A 23,190-nucleotide genomic window follows, 5' to 3' on the forward strand; every position below is an offset into this window, starting at 1 on the left:
CGCTTATCTCTGATTCTCATCGTTCCTCTGGTTTTCATTATATTTCCAAACAGCTACCTCTACAGTTCTGCTGCTCCCAGTCTCACCTGAGTAGACATCTAACACGGCTGACAGAGCTGCTTTCTAAAACAGACCTCTCTCTCATCAACTCAGTCTCTTTTAGACTCTCTCTCAGGAACCATAGCACATGGACACTAATCATCTTACCAAACAAGTCATATCTGTCACAGTTCTGAATGACATCTTTCCCTACTGACAAGTCTGTTTTCTCTGTTGAGGCAACTAAAAAGTTCTTTATGAAATAGTCCCATCTACTTCCTTAACATCTATCTTTATACCTTGAAAACTCGGGGCAACCTTCCTTAAACTTCAGTTTCTTTATCCATAAAATGGAGGCAACAGTCAGGTATGGTGACACATGCCTTTTATTCCAGGACTCAGATGTCAGAGGCAGGTGAATCTCTGAATTTGAGGTCAGCCTGGTCTACATAGTGAGTTGCAGGATAGCTGGGGCTACATATTGAAATCCTGTCTAAAACAAACAAACAACCCCTCTGCAAAAAAAGAAAAACAAAAAAGAAAACTCAAAACCACCCAAACATAGCAACATAGGGCAGTACTAACTGAACTAAGCGGGTTATTTGAAAAAAATCAAGAGGGTAAGAAGCTAAGGTGCACTGGGTAGAATCTGGGCAGTGGTAGCATGCGCCTTTAATGCCAGCAGAGGCAGAGGCAGGCAGATCTCTGTGAATTCAAGGCCAGACTGCTCTACAGAATTATTCCAGGACAGACAGCTAAACAAAGAAACCCTGTTTGGTAAAAACAAAACAAAAGCACTGGGAGAATTGGATAAGGGAATGGGGGGGGGGGGGGTGGATAAGATCAAAATGCATACATATGCAATTCTCAAAAGATATATAAGAATAATAAACAAGACAACACTATGTGATAAGACTATATGAGAAATGAAATTAAAAAATGGTCTGGCATAAAGAAAATCTTCAAAAAGTAATTGTTATCACTGTTTCTACTACTGCAAATTTGATCATTCTATTCAGGTCTCTCCAAGTACTTCCTGTGTATTGCTGGCATGGCATCATCATCCCTCAAGTTGTGTGTTGGCAAAACTTTCTACCCTGCAACTACTACATGAGGTTTAGAGCCTAAACTAGATAATAAGTCAATAGCGACCTACATAAATAACCCTTATATGTCCAAATAATTGATGCATTAGCATAAATATTAAAATAAATTCTAATAGACTTAAGAATTTACTGTTCTTTTTTTTCTGGTTTTCGGTTTTTTTGGTTTTTTGGTTTTTGCAGACAGGATTTCTCTGTGTAGCCTTGGCTGTCCTGAACTTGCTTTGCAGACGAGGCTGGCCTCAAACTTACAGAGCTCCACCTGCCTCTGTCTCCAAGTGCTGGGGTTACAGGCGTGTGCCACTGTGCACTGCTATGAATTTACTGTTCTTTCAGATATAAAGGCAGCCAGACTTCTCAGCTGTTTGGGTAAAATGAACGCAACTTTTATCCATGTGTTTATGTCTGGTTCTCTCTCTGCTGAGGATCAAACCCAGGGACTCCTGCATGTCAGAAAAGCATTGTACCACTCACGGAACTTCATGTCCAGCCCAGAGACAATTTCACCGGGGAATCAAATTGTTTGTACCCTTAAAGCTCTTCATTATTCTTCTTTTGAAATTAAATATATTTAAGTTCATGCAATAGTTGTATAAAAAAACCTGGTATTTGCTGGTACTTAGGAACAGGTCTGTTAAATTCAAAGCATACATTAAAAAAAATAAGCTATTGAAACAGTAGTCCGGGGATTTGTATCATGAAAAATTAATCATACCTAGAAAAGGCTGCTCTTGTCTTCAAGTACTGGAAAGCGATTTGTTCACAGGGGTATGCCTATCAGGAATGCCCACCTTTGTCTGGAGGCTTTGCCTCCTAGGCATCCTACAATGAGGAGAGAGGCCTGGGGCTCCTTGCATCAGTTGCAGTCTCTGGAGGCACTAAGACTACATTTTATTTCAAATGTGTATGGAGACAGAAAAGGGGTCACTCAGAAGGACAGATGGACACTTCATTGGAATCTAGAGTTCCCTGGTTGGAAACATTTATATATTACCAACATCAAAGCACATTACTTCCTTTTAGTAATGAGGACTTGGAGTCTTCTCAGATTCTTCTCTGCATCTGTCTTTCTTCCACTGTCTCTATTATATCCCTATAGAAATATGACTGAATAATCAGTAATTCTAGTGGGGTTTAGTTGTTGTTGCTCTCAGACAGGGTTTCATTCAGTAGTCCAAGCTAGCCTGGAACTTGTGATCTTCCTACGTAAGTCTCCTGAAGCTTGGGTTATAGGCGTATACTACCATTACTGTCTCAGATTTAAGAGTAATTGTATAAAAATTTGTAGGCAAATGTTTGAAGTGAGAAAGGTGTAAAAAACATGCCCAAACTTATGGTTAATATTAAACTGACATTTTTCCAGATTCCTTGAAGAATGGAACCATCTGGTAGTTATAATATTACATTCTGTTATAAGATGAATATGCCTCCTTCCAGATGCTTATGTCTAAGTCCTAGTCACCAGCACCCCATGACATGACCTTCTTTGGAAACAGGGTCACTGTATCTATATTAATTAAAATGAATCCATAATGGAGTATGGGAGTCATTCCTATAGGACTGGGGTTTGTACAAAAGAGGAAATTAGAACAAAAACGTGTATATAAAAGAAAGCTATGTGAAATCTAATAAAATACTGTCAACACAAACCAAAAAACTGTTAAGTTAGGAGAAGCGGGGCATAGGGGGCATAGTGGTGCACGCCTGTAATCCCAGCACTTGAGGCAGAGACAGGAGGATCTCTGTGAGTTTGAAGCCATCCTGGCCTACAGAGTAAGTTCAAGCGCAGCCAGGGCTACATGGAGAAAGCCTGCCCCAGAAAGCAAAACAAGGAGAACGAGGAGGAGCTGAATGAGGAGGAGGAAGAGAAAGAGATGACGAGAGTAGTTATTCCGAAGGCTGGAACCTTTCCTGTGCCTTTGGAGTGGCAAATAGTCTGGTGACACCTGGACTTCAGCTCCAGAACTCTAAGACAGTAATCTTATATGTAGAAATAGAAAAGTTTTTCTTTCTTTACTTTTTTTTTTTTTTTTTTTTTTTGGTGTATGTTTGTTTTTTGGACACAATGTCTCACTATGCAAACCAGGCTGGCCTCAAACTCACCGAGATCTGCCTGCCTCTGCCTCCCAGTGCTGCGATTAAAGGTGTGTGCCACTGTACCTTGTCTGAGGATTACTGTCTTTGAGTGGTATTTTTTTAACAAGCCCTTAGTTAACTTTAGCACACAGGAGGACATAATTTAGCTCAGATAAATCACTGCATACTGTCGTCAAAGCATTAAAAAGGCAGCCTGGTGCACACCTTTAATCCCAGCACTCGGGGAGGCAGAGTCAGGCAGATCTCTAAGTTTGAGGGCAGCCTGGTTTACAGAGTGAGTCTAAAATAGCCAAGGATACACAGAGAAATCCTGTCACCACAAAAAAAAAAAAAAAAAAAATCATTCAACATGCAAACTTGTGATGGTATCTCTTGATATATTAGCCAGCAAGTTCTTATAATGTGCATAAACAATTATACCATATATAACACATAAATATATTTTGAGATGTCTATAACAACTACAACTACGGAGTAATTGTATTAGTGGGGAAAAAGGGTATGAGTTGTGCTATCCTCTCACACCCTGTCCCATGACACTCAAGCTTTCTGTTACATGAAAGTCATCATTTTCTTCTTCCAAGGTATAAGGTGCTCAGTGTTTCCGGTCTTTAAGGAAAGAATTCATAAATGAGTCAACAATACGTAGACAATCTCTAGAGGTCATACACACAAGAAGTTCTTACCCTTGGCTTCTGGGGTCTTCCCACTGAGTAATTCGAGTATTGTGATTGACAAAATACACTCTGCCGTTACTATCAGTTCTCTTCTCTTTATTAAACAAAATGAAAAACACAATATTAATATTGGAAAATAGCTTTTTCCCCTCAAACTAAGACAAAATAAGCTGAATCTGTCCATTCAGTGACTATTGATTTTAAAATTTCTGTATCACATTACACACACAAAAGTGCATTCTGGCTTTTGAGAGAGCTTTCTCTTTGTTATTGAAGCTATCAGACATTATTTCTGGGCCAGGAGAGATGTCTTAGCACTTAGGCATTCCTGCTCTTCTAGAGAAGCCAAGTTCAGTCCCCAGAACCACATCAGATGGTTCACAGCTGCCTATAACTCAGGGACACCTGAGAACTCTGGTCTTTGAGGGTACCTGAACTCACATAGACCCACAAACCTATACATAATTAAAAACAACATTTTAAGAATTTTTAAATAAAAAAGTTCTAAGAAGCTAAAAAGATTTCATTAATAATGTCCTGCCCATATCACCTTTCAGCTACATGACTTTTTACAATGTGTGTTAAAGTAGGTATGAACTTATGGCCTATGGGTACTAGATAAGCAATTTATACCTGAAATACCCCCTTAGCTCAACCTCACATGGATACAAAGGCAACGACAACCTGGCAGGAAAGTTCTCCATAAAATCAACACAGCCTGAATACAATTCAACCTTCTGAGACCAAAAGGGGATTTTTTTTTTTTTCCTATAGCTGCTTCAAAAGAGTAAAAATGGTCTGTTAATAATCATCACATTCTTCTGCCATAAATAGAGGGTGAGGGCTGAGAAATGGCTTAGTGGCTAAGAGCTGAGTTCAGTTCCCAGAACCCATATGGTGGCTCACAACTGCCTATAACTCCAGTTCCAGATCTGACCCCCTCTTCTGTGAACACCAGGTATGCCCATGGCACATGCATGCAGGCAAAATAGCTGTACACATAAAATAAAAATAAACATAAATCTTAAAAAATAAAGAGAGGACAGGTACAAATATGTAACCGTCAAGTATACACACATAGAACAACTGTAGAACCAAAGCATACAATCTATGTCTAGGAATGCAATTTGACTCAAAGGGCCACAGTCCCTTTCCCAAAGCATTTTTTTGTTTTGTATCACCCATACATTGACTGCTCTACTACCCTAATCCTCAAAAGACTCCACTTCCAGACTACCAGGCTTAGTGAAAACAGGAACAACTTTCATATGTCCTCTCTTTGTTACAAGATAATAATGACAAAATCTAAGTACAACCTAATAAACACACACACACAGAGACATTTTTTCTCCCACCTTCTTCACTCAGAGAAGTGGTTTGTTTTGTTCTGTTTCTTGGTATTTATATATGTTTGTTTACATGCCAAGTGGATGGGGATGTGAGGGGCACATACAAGCATGTTTGTGCACACGCATGTGGAGTCGAGAGGACAACCTCAAGTGTGTTCCTTCTCAGGTACTATTGACCTTGTTTTTTGAGTAAGAGTTTCCCACTTTGTCCAGCTAGCCTGGTCAGCCAGCACACTCTGCGGATCCTCTCGTATACCTCCCTGCTCAGAGATACTGGGGAGTAAACTCAGGTTCTCACACTTACATAGCAAACACTTTACTATCTCTCTGCCTTTGTTTGTTTTGGTTGGTTGATTTAGGGTTTCCAATATGGCTAGGCTGGTTTAAAACTCAGTGTGTAGCCAAGGCTGGCCCAGAACTCCTGATCCTCTAACCTCTAACTCCCAGGTGCTGGGATTACAGGTACATACCAAACATCATGCTGGGCTATTACCAAAATGTTGGAGGATAAATGATTTTAAGGGGGAAAAAAATACATTTTTCAAAGATGGATTATATGTGCACGAACATGCCCTGAGTTCCATTAGTTTTTTTAGACAAGTCTCTTTCTGAATGTGGAGGACATTAGTTTGACTACACTAGCTGACCAACAGGCTTCAGGGATCCACTGGTCTCCTCAACCTCCATGGGGTTACAGACATGTGCTGCTATGCCTGTTTTTTTACCTGGATTCTGGGAATCCAAACTCGGGTATGCCTGCTTGCATAGCAAACATTTTTCTGACTTGAGCCATTTCCAGCACAGTGTCTTTTCATTATAGAGGATCTAGTCTCAAGTATTTGGTAGCAGTAACAGAAACCAGAGCACAAGAGTAACACAAGTATATAAACTTGTGAACCTGACTTTCTTCTCTAAGCACTAACATCCTTGAAGTCCTTCCAGATTGCTGTATCAATAATCTGTTTCTTTTCACTTTTTTGCAATTCTGGTGACTCAACCCAGAGCTCTGCCCATGCTACACAAACAGCTCTAGCCCTCATTTTCTAAACAACAGATTAAAAAAAAAAAAAAAAATTATAGGCTTACCCCATCCAGGAGGCAAAGGACCAAGGGGATCAAATTCTTTGTTTTGTGATGTACCAAACAAATCTTGATTCTATAAGGAATATGAATGAATGAATGAATGAATGAATGAATGAATAAATAAATAAGTCGCAACATAAGCACATCATTTCAGAGCAAAGGTATGATTCCAATATGGCTTCTCTGACACATACAATACAGCATATTCTTACAGAATTCATGTGTTAGAGAAGTTTTATACTAACTACTTTATTTTGGCTAAAAAAAAATCTTTGAAAACTCTATGTAATATTATCTAACACTTAAAATTATATACAATTAAAATAATACATATTTATATTATTACCTACAAATTACTAGCTTTTCCCTTGTGCTACAATGTTTCTTCTACTAGTAACATAAAAATTAGAGAAACACACACACATACGCAAACACACACACACACACACACACACACACACACACACACACACACACCCCAAGACATCTATAAAACCAGAGCCTGGAGCGGCGAGTTAGCTAAGAAGAATCTCACATGTGTTCTCAAGACCAAAGATCACACATAGAGAAAACACAAGACAGACGGAAGAGAGCTGGGAGGGGAAAGACAACAAGAAAATGCTACCAAGAAAATGAAGTATCTATCTATTTCACTGAAGAGGCAAATGAGTCCTGGTGAGGTTAAGTAGTTCATTCAAAATTACTCAAAGTAACTGTAGAACCAGAACCAGATGTATCTGACTCCAAAGCCATTGGAGATTGATGTAGAACTAAGTTTGAATACAGGGGGCATGTTAAAGAGCCACACCTAAAAAAAAAAAAAGTGCCTATAATAAATAGATACCAAAGTGTAAAATGGAACAGACCTAAAAAGAAAAGGAAAGAAAAGAAAAGAAAAAAGAAAGAATGAAAGAAGAAAAAGCAGCTGATATGATTGGCACAGGCTTATCATTCCAGCTATTTAGAAGTCTTAGCCAAGAAGGTCTCAGGGTGAAGGCCAGCCTGGGAGTTTAGTGAAACCATGTCTCAAAATAAAACATAAAAAGGCTAGGGCAGCCAGGCCAGCAATGAAGAGCAGCAACAATGGCTGTTGCCCTACCCCGTGATAGTGGGCTCTAACAAGGACAGAAGGAGATAAAGACTGGGAACAAGCTAAGGTATGACCAGCGCTATGGGCACCTTGCTAATAAGCACACAATGATTTGGGGGTTTGTATGGCTTTGTGCCCTAAGTGTCACAGCTAGAGAAGTTCCTTAAGCTCATGAAGAAGGGGATAGGAGATGTCCATCCACGCCCAGAGGGCATTTTAGGAGCTGCAAATAGTGTTGGCTGCCATAAGGAAAGCAACTGCCAAGAAGTTCCAAGTCTACCTCTCCCCTCCCTCAATAAACACCCCCACTCTCTCTCTACTCTCTCCCTCTCTCATGCTGTATGTGGGTGCATGCATGCACACCCACCCTCCCCCACAAACAAAAGAAGAAACAAAACCTCATTTTACCTCTATAACTCTAGGAAAGAAAATACAGTGACATGTTTCCATAAGAAATGGTAGGAAAACACTTAAAAGAGTGACAGGTGTCAGCTGCACGTGATGGCACTCGCCTGTGATCCCAGCCCTCAGGGAGGCAGAGACAGGAGATCACTTTGAGTTCCAGGCTAACCTAGTCTACAAAGCAAGTCCAGGACAGACAAGGCTACACAAAGAAACCCTGTCTCAAAAACAAAAACAAACAAAAAGAGTACAAAAAGAGTTAAAAGTGTCTTGATCAGAACCAGGGAGTGAAGGTGAAACTGCTGATGAAGATGAGTTTGTCCATATCAGTAAGTGATCACTATCCTAATGATGAGGTCCAAGAAAAAGGCAGCAGAGGCTGGAGGGACAGCTCACAGTTAAGAACACAGGCTACTCTTGCAGAAGACCTAGGTTCTGTTCCTAGACAGAACCATATGACAGCTTTACAACCAGCTGCAATTCCAGTCCCATGGGATGTGATGCCCTCTGACTCTTCGAATACTGCATGCATGTGGGGCACAGACATATTCAGGCACTCGTATACATAAATAAAAGTAAACAAACCCTTAAACAAACAATCAAAAAGAAGCAGACAAGAAAAGGGAGGAAAGGTGAGGTCTAAGAAAAGGAAGGATGTTTTACTCTGGTGCATTCTCGAGGGAGGGACACGTGCTGAGTCAGCAGCAATGGAGGTGTCAGCTTCTCAAGGCCCCTGCAGAGCTGCTGTTCTTTGGTTTAAGGTCTATGTACTACCACAACATTCCATTTATTTCAGCATGGACTATTTTGCTTTTCTCAGAGACAAATCTATAATACTTTTTTACTTCAGATTATAAAATTTCCAGCAACAGATCACACAGCAACTAAAGCACTAATACAAATAGTGTATATTTGCACTATTAATCTGAAGAAAATATGTATTTGATCCACTTGGTTTTTTGTTTTTCTTTCTTTTTTTTGTCTACCCCACTCCACCCTGTCCAGCTCCAGACAAGGTCTCACGATGTAGCCTGGAGCCCTGGCTGGCCTGAACTCACAATATATAGGGCATAATGGCCTAGAAGTCAGAGATCCGACTGCCTCTGCCTCCTGAGTGCTGGAATTGAAGCCTTGTACCACCATGTCTGGCTAATTTTTTGTTTGTTTTTTGTTTTTTGAGCAGTGTCCTGAGTTGTCTAGGCTGGTCTTGAACTCTTGAGCTCCAGTGAGCCACCTGCTTCAACTTCCCAAATGCTACGTGTAACAGATGAATACCATTAACATCGAGCTTTTATATAGGATAAACATTATAATGTGTTACTATGAGGAATAAAAGCTCCTCAGTGGAATAGCAACCCCCAAAATTTATTCAATAAGCTAGGCATGGTGGAGCACACCTTTAATCCCAGAATTCAGGAGGCAGAGGCAGGTGAATCTCTGTTTGAGTTTGAGGCCAGCCTGGTCTACAAAGTGCGTTCCAGTACAGTCAAGGCTACACAGAGAAACCCTGACTCAAAAATAATTTTTTATTCAGTAAACTTTATCAGTAAATGTTAACAAGCGATGCACTCCACTCTATACAATCACTTAAAAGTCAGGTTCTGTGAGACTTAAGCCTTTAAATTTTCTAGTATGATATAAGCAGTTCTACATTTAGAATTGTTTTAATTCTTTTCAAGCCGCTTTTGTTCAGTTTTATTAATCTTTTGTCCATAAATTTTCAGTGGCTCTAACTTCTTTTCTGTTTATTTTTAACAGAAAAGCCAGAATCCAGGGCAAGATCAATACCCACCTCTGGCAGCATCCAGCATGCACCCTCTGTCTTCTTTGTAGTGCTTTACGACACGCATGCAGGCAATTTTTAAACCCTGAAGATTTTTATCAGTTACAATAATCAATCAACAGGCTGCTTACCCCATAGATGAACCTCTGGTTAAACTGCTGCATTGCTCCCTGAAGCTGGCTACGTTGTAGCTGCCACTGTTCATAGTTCCGGACAGATTCCAGTGTTGGCCTCTGCCACGTTGTGGTTCTTGTAAAATGGTCAACATAATAAATACGTCCCATATTGTCCACACGCCGTTCCCAGCTAAACCAGAAAAGTAACAACTAATTTAAGAAATACTTGTAAAAACATGTAGGACGGTTTACCTTGAGAAACTACTAAGTATTCCTCTCTGTACTGAGGACCAAAGCAGGGCCTTACACATGCTCCTCGGTGCTCTGTCACTGAGCTACATCCTCAGCAATTTCTGATTGACCTGAAATCATTCATTCACATTTATAAACTGAACTTCAATGTTTCTAGATATCTGTCTTTTAAAAGTCTATAACATGTATCAGTGAGGTCTTTTAAATGTAATAAAAGAAGTTGTCTTTTTTACCCCAGTGACCTATACACTCCTGCAAACATCAGAGGAGACATCAGTTGTATACAGAATTTTTTATATGTATAAAAAAATTTTACACAGTAACACAACTACGTTTTTACTTACTTGTAATAAAATAAGACAAGTTTTTTCTTCCAATTATTTCATAATATAAGCCTACTATATAGAATTACTAAGGAGATATATGTATGTATGTATGTATATATGTATGTGTGTGTGTATATATATATATGTATGGATGGAAAGACTCTCACGGTGAAAACAAATTAACACTATTGCCAATATTACTGTGGCTAGAGTTCGTCATCAACACTTAATATGATTACCTGCTAATTTAACAAGTCAAACCACACCTTTTAGGTGTGAATTTAAGGGTTAATAAATATTAGTTAGTATCTAGCAAAACTAATATTCCCTAAAGAAAAATAAACGTGTGCATATGTGCACATGTGTGCTGGTGAGCCCAGAGGTCAGAAGGGTAACAGATCCCCTGGAGAGTGAGTTATGGGCAGTTGTAAGCTGCCTCACGTGGGTGCTGAGAAACAAACTCACAACCCTAAAAGAGCACAAGCCATCTTGTGCTCTTTAAAGCACAGGGTCTTTAAAAGACCCTGCGCCATCTTCAACCTCAGAGTAAGAGCCCCACCCCCCATATTTGCTACATATTCCTTTGGGTTGAAAAAAATTTTTTAAATTTCATAGAATATACACATTAAATGCTTAATATGTTATCAACATGTCTTTAACTTTCTCAACCATTTGCCATGATTTTAATACACATTAATTTTAGAAATAGAGACTTTATCTTAATATATAACGGCAGCTATGACTGCTTCCGTCAGATGGAAGGGCTGAGACAGGTCTCATGACACGGGCTGCCTTCTCACTTGATGTATAGCTGAGGGTGACCTTGCTCTCCTCACCTCCAGCTTTTACCTCCCAAATGCTGAGCCTGCAGGCAAGTGCCACCATGCTCGGAAGAGTTATAACTCTTGAAGAAACTAATTTAAGATTCTGTGGCTCTTAGCTGGCTAAACAGCTTAGACAGGAAAATACAAAGAACAAGAACTATGGAATCTTTAAATTAATAATGATAAAAATAAAAGTCGCTCATTGCGGAATGGCAGGACAGGTCTGCAACCTCAGAAGACACGAGGCTGAAAGGCTGGGCAGGAGGGACAGGAGTCTCCTGTGGGACGTGCAGCGAGACTGTCTTTTAAAGCAGTAACAACAGCAGCGACCCCTCAGCTTGAAGTCAGCCCTCTAGCTCTTGTCCTTCTAGTATGTGTCCAGCATAAGGCAAAGGAGAGGAAGAGATGTAGGGAACCTTGGGTACAGATACAATTTGTTCTTCTGGATAGACTTTTGTTTTTAAATTCAGACACTTACCCAGGAGGTAGAGGTTCTGGTCTATCCCATGTTGTTCGCTTTTCAACATGGTCTACGTAGTAAACACGCCCGTGCTGGTCTACTCTCTGCTCCCACCTTAAATGCAAATGGTACATGCAAAATACAAAATGGTAAGAACATTTTGTATTTGTTTGGCTTTTGAATCCTGTCTATACCTTTCCACCTTAAATAACCATTCTACATAACTGAGGAAAATGACCTATTAGTCTGTACAGGAAAAAAACAGAATTAAAATACAGTCAAGAAGTGTCATCTAAAAAGAGAAAAAAAGTCCCAAGAGTGACACACACATAGTAAGATTTCTTGGTTGTGTTTGTTCTAAAAATAACATGCATTTCAAAGTTAGTCAGTCTACCCAAAAGACCAAAGTTTCTCAATCTGATCAGGATATACTTAGAACTTGAGAGGAAAAGAAAGCATCAATGCCCCAAACCTGAACAACTGAGCTAACTGAAGGGCAATGTTCTGAGTACATTCTGGAAAAACAGAAGTCAAAGCATTAAGTCTTTATCAGCTATGTTCTTGCACAACCCAGGAGGAGAATTACAGACTAGCCACTCTAAGTACCCTAATAGTCTGGGCAGGTCTGTTGCCAAAAAGAAGAAAATTACAGGAAACCATTACAGCTTGTTCTTTTAGCATCTGCTTATTTATTTTTATGTGTATGGGTGCTCTGACTGCATGTATGTCTATATGTGTGTGCCTGGTACCCACAGAAGCCAGAAGAGGGCATCAGATCTCCTGAGAGTGAATGGAGTTATGTACGAACAGTTGTAAGCTGCCATATGGGTGCTTAGAATCAAAGCCAGGTCCTCTGGAAGAGTAGCTAGTACTCTTAACTGATAAGTCATCGTTCCAGATCTTAAAACCTTTTTATTTTTATTCTTATTTTTAGATGTATTTTATTGTAGTGTATCAGTGTTTTGCCTGCATGTATGTATGTGAACCCTCTGCATGCCTAGTAGCCACAAAGGTCAGAAGGCACTGAATCTCCTGAAAGTTGGAGTTTTAGGTGATGTGAGCCACCACATGGGTACTCGAACCTGAACCCAGGCCCTTTGCAAGAGCAACAAAGGCCTCTCCAGGCCAGCACAAACAATCTTCTAATTTAGCTTCCCATAGAGTATAGTTCGGATATAAACTGTTTCCTGTCTTATGATCCCTGGACCCACTATACCAGCCTACCTCCTCCCTGCTCATGTTTTTGAACACTTTGGCCCCAGCTAGTGGTGCTATACAGAAAGCTGTAGGACCTTTGGGACACAGAGTCTACCTAGAGGAAGTGGGTTGCTGGGCTAAGTCATTGAGCTGGCTTATCCTCAAGCTCTTTTGCTTTCCATCTGTCACAGTGCTGAAACCAGTTCCAAGCACAGCAGGCCAAGTCAAATTTCTCCCACCAGTGGTTCTGTCAGGTTCTGATGGGCCACACCAGTGAGTAAGGCGATTAATACACCACTAAACTTTCCAAAAGAAAAAATGGCCTAGTCACCACAAGTATACTCTGTGGAAGTAGCTGAAATTCTCATCATGGGTTTATGGGTTTGCCAGTCAGGCAAACACCTTTGACTGGCCCTCTGTGCCTGGAACGCGGGTCTCTGTTTTGATCTGTACCTGTACGTGTGGCACTGCAGGCAGCACTTGGAGCTGACGTATCCCAGGACGTCCTCTAACACTAGCGACAGCCTCAGCCCTGACTGTCTCCTAATGTGAGCATCACAGTGCATGTGATGTTAAAGACGGGAGTTGGGGAGATGACTCAGTGGTTAAGAACACTTGTTATTCTTATAGAGAACCCATATCAGATGGCTCAGAATTGCCTGTAACTCAAGTTTCAAGGGTTCCAACGGCTGGGAACAAGCAAACAAAACTTTCTCTTAAGTTCTACCATTTCATTTTTAGACTCCATTTACTCATAGGGAGAAGGTCCCAGGCCCTAGGAGAGCTAGAGACTTCCCAATAGCTGAAGAGCTTCTGTTATATGGAAACAGTTGTCTGACTCCAGACATTTCAGGGACAACTTGTCAGAAGACAGCGTCTGAGTCCAGCCATTTCAAAGGCAACTTTTCCATCTTGCTGGCAGGGCCAAACAAGGTCAAGTTCCAAGGCCCAGGCACCTACTCCTATCCTGACTGATGGAAACTATATGTCAAAATAAGACCAGACAATGCTGCAACCCACCCTGTTCCCCCTCGCTCTATGGTTTCATCCTTTAAATATGCTGTACAACACCCCCTCAGGGTCATAGTTCAGCTCCTGAGCCTGTTCTATGCCCTGATAAATCAGCAGAAGCTTGATTACAATAAATTTTTGTCATCTGCATTGACCTGGTATTTGAGTTATGCTGGATTTAAGTGAGCCCCAGAACACAATGTCCTCCTCTACTCACAGGCACTGTCCACATGTGTTGCTCACACAGACAAACAAGCAGACACACACACATACACATCACTTTTTTTTAAAAAAAAAAAATTAAGTAAAAATTAAAATAGATTATGGAACTTGTTTATCAGTTTAAATTATTACATTGTTATGATGCTTTTATAATGAAAAATTAGTTAAAAGGAGTATTTACTTTTTCCCTACCTCGGAGAAGCAGCACTCTTAGTGATATAACTTTTATTACTTGGCTTTTGTTAACTTTCTATGGTGGGGGTGGGGGTCCTTCAATAATTGCTTTGTTTTCCAGGTGTAATGGTAAACACCTGTAATCCACAATTGGGAAGTAGAGGCAAAAGGATCAGAACTTCAAGGCTGTCTTCATCCAGACAAATTAGTCTGAGGTCAGTGGGAGCTATATAACACTACCTCAAAACACCAAGAGGGTGGGGGGAAAGTTTTGGGGGCAGAGCCTCATGCTTTATAGCCCAGGATGGAACTCACAATGATCCTTCTGCCTCAGACTCCCTGGTGCTGAGATTACAGGCATATGCTAACTCAATTTTTTCCTTACATCCCAAACGGAAGAGGTAGCATTTAAGATATGATAAGCTTTCTGGGATTCCAGACTCCCCAAAATCAATTAGAATTACTTAAAAGACAATTATGAAAGAATATAGTATAATCTTTTTTTAAATCAATGAGTACACACAAAGGCTTAAAGAAAACAAAAGTTAAGTTACTTACCCCGGAGGTAGAGGAGCTTGACTTACAGGATTCAGTGGCCTAGGGCCTGAGCCTCCAGATATAGTAAGAGGAATTATTAATCCAGATGTTGCTCCTTCAGATGTACTTGTATTTACATTTGTATTTGTTGGTGGCAAAGAGCCTGTACTAGATCCATCACTGTCAGAATTGGTGGATGGTGAACCATTGACAGATGCTATAAAAGATTTGGGGAAAACAGGAAAGGCTTTTGCTTTCTGAAATCTAAAACCAGCATAGGATTTTAACCTAAAAATTAAAGTATGCTGAGGCCAGGAATGGTGGTGCATGCCTGCAATCCCAGCACTGTGGGAGACAGAGGCAGGAGGATCACTGTGAGTTCAAAGTTTACAAAGAAAGACCTGGACAGCCATGGCTACACAGAGAAACCCTGTCTCAAAACACCCCCCCCCCTAAAAAAAGCAGGCTGGGCAGTGGGGGCACATGCCTTTAAAACCAGCATTCAGGGGGCAGAGGCAGATAGATTTCTGTGAATTCCAGGACAGCCAGGATCACACAGAGAAACCTTGTCTTGAAAAACCAAAAAGTAAAAGAACATAAAAGAATTAAAAAGCAGACATCAAATAAAGCCTTGGGTGTGGACATATTTAATGTGGACCTCTGGAATTACACGACATTTAATTCTGAATTTACAACTGCATAAAATAAGCACTTGGTTAATAGATTCTCGTGGTGCAAGGCCCTGTATGTAATAGGCAAGTACGCTTTTACTGAGCTACAACTCCTAGCCCAGCAAAAACTTACCACTTTCCAGATCCTTACTACTGCCTTGTCTGCGTCACCCTGAAGATCTGAGACTAACTTCAGATGCTGGTAATGAATGTATTGATGTCACTGATAGCTAATCAAAAAATGGATATTCTATATAAACAATGTTCATATTGTTGCTATATGAAATACATTCATTTAGTGAATATTTTTTGTTTTAAAACTGATTAACATTTACCAGAAAGTGTAAAAATTTTTTTTACTAGATTTAGTTACTTATTTTTTGTGTGTTTGGTCTGCATGTATGTCTACCTGTGTGTACCACATGTGGACCTGTTACCTACAGAGGTCAAAAGAGCATCCCCTGAAACAGGAGTTACGGATGGTAGTGAACCACCCAGTGAGTGCTGGGAATCAAATGGAGTTCCTCTGCAAGAGCAGAAAGTGCTCTTAACTGCCGAGTCATTTTCTCAAGCCCTCTCCATAGTCAGCTTTTTAAAGGATAAGATGCACTAAACAACCAAATTCTTAACTGTTAAGATGTGTCAAAGTTATCAACCACATAAAGTTTCGATCTAACTATACTGCACTGTCATTTTCACTTTATCCCCTCCCTTTTTCTATCCCTCCCCTCCCCCTCTCAACAGGGTTTCTCTGTGTATCCCGGGCTATACTGGAACTTGCTCTGTAGACCAGGCTGGCCTCAAACTTAAGAGATCCACCTGCCTGTCTCCTGAGTGCTGGGATTAAAGGTATGAGCCAACACCACCTGGCATTAATTTCATTCTTAATAAAGCACTGTCTCATGTAACTTCATTCCTGGAAGAAAAACTTAAAGAAAAGCCAATTCTTAGTTGCCTATGAAAAGACCATTTTTAGTCATGTTTTTAAATGTAAAAACTAAGCAGAAGACAAACATGGTGGCTCAAACCTGCAGTCCCAGTGCTTAAGAGGGATAAAGCAGGAATACTAGGTTGGAGGCCAGCCTATACTACAGAGTAAGATTCTATTTAAATAAAACACCAACGACCTAAAAAGGTCTCCCTGACACTTATCTGATTATCAGTTTCCAAATAGAACACTATTTAAAGACACTAGGCATTGCAGTACATACTCTTGACCCCAGGCTGAGGAAGGAAACATTTGAGGCTAACAAGGGCAACATATCAACCCTTCCTACCAAAAACATTATTTACAGTCGGACACTGTGGCACACACTCAGGGAGGCAGAGGCAGGCAGATCTCTGTTGAGTTTGAAGCCAGCCTGATCTATAAAGCAATTCCAGGACAGCCAAGGCTACATAGAGAAACCCTCTCTTGCCAAAAAACAAAACATTATTTACAAAACAGCATTGAAGGCTGGAATATATACCTGGTCTTCGTGGAGTGGGTGGAGGTGGTCTTGAAGGTCTAGGAGGTCTAGAAGGCTTAAAACCACCATTTGAAAGGGATGGAGAATTGTTCCCATTGGCCTTCTTGTTTTCCCCCGATGCTGCAACCTCAGGGTCATCTGCTCCATTTGTGCTCACTCTGGATAAGAAGGAAACCGGCTTTTGATGTCATTTATTAAAAAGTTCCTACAGAGAACCTTTAAACAATGTAACTTTGGAAGGCACCAGAGTTTTATACTGTTAAGACTTTCTCATGATTCTCTCTTGAGAAGCCTGCATTCATGTCTTGGGTTATGTATTGGCCTTTTCCTAAGCAGCTCTCTGCCTTAATGTTAGGCTTACATCTCAGTTTAAAACCTTTTCTGAAAAAAAAAAAAAAAAAAAAAAAAAAAAACAATCCTTTTCTGGTGAGGCAAGGTTACACATACCTGCAAACGCAGCATTCAGAAAGCAGGAACAGGAAGATTAGGGGGTTTAACACCAGCCTTGACTACCAATAACGGCTAGAGATGCTACATAAAATTAAAGCCACTTTCCCATTGCTTTATAAATAAATAAATAAACATATGAATAATTGTTCTCAGTAAGAAGTTACCCAAGAGTACACCTGTAAGATTAATATGAGTCTAAGAAGGTAGAGTTCTAGCTGCTTTGATAAAACCACATTATAAACTTTGGTTTCCTGAAGTTTTAACAAACTGTTGTTTGTTTTTCCCTGCTGGGGATGGAATCCATGGCTTTGGGTACACTGGGCAAATATTCCAACACTGAGTTACATCTAAGCCCTTTAAAATACTTTTACCATGCGAACTTCTACACATTAGAGCAGTAAATAGGTGAGTTTGTTGTACTAAGAGTACTTGCCTATTGTATACAACTTCCAAACCATTAATATTTTGTTCTACTTCCCTTCATGTAGCCCATGCCAGCCTTAAATGCAAGGAGTCCAAGCTGGTATCTGAACTCCTGACCCTCCTGACTCAGATTCCAGGCATGTCCCCTCTCTGGCCTCTGCTTCATCTGTTCTCCCCACAGCAATGTAACAAGTAATGTCGCGCACTCTTTCCGGATGATTTTCAATTATGACCTGTGACATTAATTTTTTGGTTCTCCCATTTAATTTAAGATTTATTTTATTATTTATTATATGTATATACTTGTTTCTGTGTGTAGGCACATACAGTTATATGGGTGCCCACAGAGGCCAGAGAGGTATTGGATCACCTGGACCTGAGATGCAGGCAGTTTGTGAGCCACCTAACATGGGAGCTGGCAGAACACAGCTCTTTCGTAAGTGCAGCAAGCACTCCTCACCGCTGAGCCATCTCTCCACCCCCTGCTGTGGCTGTTGTTGAGACTAGACTTCATGCCAGTTGTGGTGACGCACACCAGCAGGATTTGCTGAAGGAGACTAGACTTCATGTACTGCCGGGTTACAGGGGTGTAACAACACCCCTGCAACTTCTTAATGGTTTTTACAAGACAGAGTTTCTCGTTCAGTAGCCTGGGCTAGCCCAAATCATTCCTATGCAGCTTTAAACTCATGGCTAGCCTTCTGCCTTAGCTACCCAAATGCAGGAATCACATAAGTAAATAAGAATACTTAGCCCATAATTTATCAATTTGAACCTGAAAATTGGTAATTATTCATGTGTATGCACATGTGTGTTTGTAAAATGTGTTTACATGAGTGTCTGTGAAAGCCAGATGATATCTGATCTCCTACGCCAACTTTCTAGCCCTCTAAGCCTAAAGTTGAAATGAGTTAATAGAGGCTAATTTCTTCTTGTGTATTTCTGCTCTGGTAATGCTTACCAGTGAATGCTTACCTTGTTTCATCTGTGGGTCTGCAGCCATCATCATTCTGTGAAGTACCTTTAACATCAATAAATTCAAACAAAATGAGAGTCAAGAGAATAGTTTTCAACTTAAACTAAAAGAAAAAAAAAAAAAAAAGCAAAGCCTTTTATTAAACTATTAAACCTTTCTAGTAACAAGTATAAACCCAAACATGACCGTCAAAGGGAGATAGAATCATGCCAAGTTCTTCAACTCTGTGCTAACGCACACCACTATTCAGTGAGGGCAGTGAGACATCACTCACACCCTACTTCTGCTTTTTCTGAGATATATTTTTTACTCTAATTTAACAAGCTGGCACTGAATTCATGTTCCTGCCTCAGCCTCATTAGAATTAAGTTGTGCACCTTCATCCATTTTCTTTATGAAGTATGGAGAAAATTAGTAATCAAGAGCAGGATAGTCAGTATAGAAACAACTCTGGAATAACAAAGCCAATAATAACTTTCTTTATATCAAGGAGCTGGGAAAATTCAGAGAAAACGAAAGACACAAAGCACTCTCTGAGAGGGAGTTAAGACTCAGTCTGAAAAAACAAGAACCAAGTAAGTTTCAAAGAGGCCAAACGAATGCCATAATGGTCATGCAATTTTCCAATTTTATTCACAGGAACGATTCTTGTCAAGACTGTGTACTGGGCTGAAAGGGGGCTGCTAGAGAAACACCAAAATCAGACTGTGGAGCCAGAAAACGGAGGAAAACTGAAAACTGCATTAAGAAGAACTCCAGTTGAACAGTTTTGCAACAGGCAAAAAAACCCAAAACTCCCAAGATACAGTCATGGTTCCAATAGTAAATCATCAGTACACCACACCATAGGACATGAATTCACTACAAAGATACTGACTCATACCCGTATTGTGCCGCAGCTGGCAAGGGCGGTAGAAGTCTACTGTTTCTCACAGATCATAGAAATATACATTTAAAAAATGACAGTGGAATGGATAAAATGTGGAATTGCTTTGTAATTGAAACTGTATTAAAAATCTACGATTTTAAAAACAAACTAACAAAACATGTTACCTCAAAATATGCTAATAAGTATGGGCTGCCAATATGATTGGCAAAGGTGACTGCTGCCAAACCTGACGACCTGAGTTTGATCCCTGGAACACATTTGATGGAAGGAGAGAACCAATTCACAAAAGTTGGCCTCTAACCTTCAAAGTTCCACCATACTCACACACCCACATCCACACAAACACACATAATAAATAGGGAAAGATTTTTATGAAAAATCATTAACTAACCTCTGAAATGAACACTATGCTATGTAAAATGTAACTTAATAAATTATTACAGTAGTTTCTAAAAACATAACATAGCTGCTGCTGGGAGTTCTATGGAGGTTAGCAGTGAGGGGTTGGGTGATTTTGAGCAGAGCAGGAAATTTACCATGTGGACAAACACACTTGAGGAGCTTAAGTGCCAGCATGTCAGCTTGCCCAAGGACAGAGCCATGCTGGTCTCTAGAATTCATTTGATGTCTGAATCTGATTCTAGAGATCCTTGTGTTCTGCAGAGTCAGGAATGGTGAACCAGGAGCCAGAACCTCACATCTTACTGTTCTGTCAGCCATTATCCAAGAAGCCAAAGACATGAAGCTGTGAGCCACCTTTCAGCCTCAAGCTTTCCACAGCTGTCTTTACTTTCTGACAGTGTGGTTATGTGGCTTTGCTCTTTCCCACGTCGATATTGAAAGGACATTCAGTATGTTTGAATGTGCTGGCACCTGCTTTGCTTCTTGAGTCAAACCAACAACGCCACAGGCCTCTTACATGTGTGTGACCAAAAGCCATGGTGTGCTCTATATTCAGCAGGCCACATCTGCTCTATGGAGGACGTGTCCAAGAGCAGTTCATGGCTGTTACAGGGAAAGTATGAATTTGCTCTGGTGGCTGTTCCTATATTAAGTGTTGTATTTATTGCAACTTACAGATATATGTTTCAATACACTGGAAACTTTCTATTTTATCTGATGAGTCTATTACATATTAAAAGATTAACTGAAGAGTTTTTACAAACAAAAAGCCAAACCATAATGGGGTTGGATATGTAGCTCACTTGGTAGAATGCTTGCTTAACATGCATAAACCCCTGACTCCCCAGCACTGTATACACCATGAGGTGGTTTAAAGAGAAATGGCGCCCTTAACCTCGTGTGTCTGAATGCTTGGCTGGCCCGTAGGGAATAGCACTATTAGGAGGCGTGGCCTTGCTGGGCTAGGCGTGGCTTTGCTGGAGGAAGTTTATCACTGTTGGGGCGAGCTTTGAGGTCTCCTATGCTCAAGCTAACCCAGTGACAGAGTCTCCTGCTGCCTGTGGATCAAGATGTAGAGCTCTCCGCTCCTCCAGCACCATGTCTGCCTGCACGCTGACGTGCTTCCCACCGTGACAATAAGGGCCCAAACCTCTGAAACTATAAAATAGCCCCGATTAAATGTTTTCTTTATAAGATTTGCCATGGTCATGGTGTCCCTTCACAGCCATGGAAACCAGAGCTAAGACATGCCCCGTATGACAGTGCACACCAGGAGACTGCCATGAATTCAAGGTCAATCTGGAACACATTACACATTACAAGTCAGTCTGCGTTCCAGTGTAAAACTCTCTCAAAATTAAACGAAACATGGCTTTCATGTGTATTATATTTTCTTTGTCATCTATGATTGGTATATGGCACAAATGATTGATATAAGTGGAATGAGAAGACTATACCCAAAAAATGTAGCATTAAGTACCAAATCAAGTTAGTATTCCATTTCTCCCGTAAGTAAAAAAGCCACTGGTGGAGGTAGGGGTAAAAACACTTGCCAGGCAGGCCTCACCACCTGAGTTCAGTGGCTTTAACGTGTGAGAAAAGTCAAGACATACTGGTCTGCATCATAACCCAGTACTCCTAGAGCAACATGAGAGGCAGACGGAAGTGCCTAGACTCTCTCAGGCCAGCTGACTGGAGTGTACAGCTCAGAGGCCAAGAGAAGAGAGCCTGCCTCACCGTGGTAGATGAAAACCAACTCCAAAAATTGTCTGACCTTTTCACATGCAGTGCAGCACATGAACACCTCATTCATATATATACCACACACACACACACACACACACACACACACACACACACACAAATGAGAAAGTCACTTGGGGATGACCATGGTGACAAGAAAAACTTATCAGAATTCTAATTGCACATGTTTTACCCACAGGAAATTCTGGAAGATCTACAAAGATTTCACCTCAGTGAGCTAAATTAAAAAACCTCCCACCACAAAATAACTAGTTCCTAAAACAATTTAACACACTACATTTTCCCTGACTTTCTAGCAATCTCAAAAATAAACAAAAACTTGATCTGACATACCAGAATAGAAGCAGAATGTAATTTTAAAACACTTATCTTGTGGCAGTTACAAGCTCTGAGGTAGATTCTTGAGAAAGCCTCAGGCCAGCAGTAAGGAGAAGAATACTGAACCAGACACTGCACATTAGGCTAGAGACCCCAGAAAATAGATGAAAGGTTTTTTGGTTACAGCAAACCCTGGCACTAGCTAAAGCAAAAGACATTTTCTCCAAATAAAAAAATTTCCAAATTAGGCCTTTTAAAATTCTGATAAACTAAGATAAAATAGAAAATTACAATCAAAGAACATAAAAGTCAAAATGAGCCCAATGAAGGAAAGAAAAAATCATTTCTAAGTCAACATGGTGGTACATGCATATAATTTTAGCATTCAGCACTCAAAGGCAGACTCAAGAAAATTGTTGCAAACTTGAGGCAAGCCTGGTAGTCTACATACATAGTGAGCTCCAAGCCAGCCAGTATTATATATAAAGACTCTCAAAACACCAAAAAGAAATCATTTATATCCCCAAAGGTTTTAGATAGGGGAATTATTAACTGGAAAATATAGAGGAAAACCATGATTAAAAGAAAATTAATAGGGCTGGAGAGCTGGCTCAGAGGTTTAGAGCACTGGCTGCCCTTCCAGAGGTCCTGAGTTCAATTCCCAGCAACCACATGGTGACTCACACCCATGTATAATGACATCTGGTACCTCTTCTGGCCTGCAGATGTACATGCAGACAGAACATTTTCTACCTAATAAATAAACAAAATCTTTTAAAGAGGGAAGGAGGAAAGGGAGGGAGAGAGGGGAGGAAGGGAGGAAGAAAGGAAGGAAGGGAAAGAGAGAGGAAGGGAAGAAAGGAGGGAGGGAGGGAGGAAGGGAAGAAGGGAGGGAGGGAGGGAGGAAGGGAGGGAAGGAGGGAGGGAGGAAGGAAGGAAGGGAGGGAGGGAGGGAGGAAGGAAGGGAGGAAGGAAGGGAGGAAAGAAGGAAGGGAGGGAGGGAGGAAGGGAGGGAGGGAGGGAGGGAGGGAGGGAGGAAGGAAGGAAGGAAGGAAGGAAGGAAGGAAGGAAGGAAGGAAGGAAGGA

The 23,190-nt window shown here is 40.6% G+C and overlaps 1 protein-coding gene across 1 annotated transcript in view; it reads right to left on the reverse strand.

Annotated features, from left to right (window-relative positions):
* The window catches only part of Itch (itchy E3 ubiquitin protein ligase), a 90,112-nt gene that overhangs the window by 29,933 nt on the left and 36,989 nt on the right, over window positions 1-23,190 (reverse strand). Inside the window, exons 7-13 of the mRNA XM_055602210.1 lie at window positions 18,731-18,776; window positions 16,883-17,040; window positions 14,764-14,959; window positions 11,620-11,715; window positions 9,755-9,929; window positions 6,352-6,421; window positions 3,926-4,010 (exon numbers count right to left, since the gene is read on the reverse strand). Coding sequence (XP_055458185.1) covers window positions 3,926-4,010; window positions 6,352-6,421; window positions 9,755-9,929; window positions 11,620-11,715; window positions 14,764-14,959; window positions 16,883-17,040; window positions 18,731-18,776 — 826 coding nt within the window. The remainder of the gene's footprint in view (window positions 1-3,925; window positions 4,011-6,351; window positions 6,422-9,754; window positions 9,930-11,619; window positions 11,716-14,763; window positions 14,960-16,882; window positions 17,041-18,730; window positions 18,777-23,190) is intronic.

The sequence above is a fragment of the Psammomys obesus genome, unplaced genomic scaffold, assembly GCF_907164565.1.
Source record: "Psammomys obesus unplaced genomic scaffold, mPsaObe1.curated_primary_1811, whole genome shotgun sequence".
In the NCBI taxonomy this organism is placed as follows: domain Eukaryota; kingdom Metazoa; phylum Chordata; class Mammalia; order Rodentia; family Muridae; genus Psammomys; species Psammomys obesus.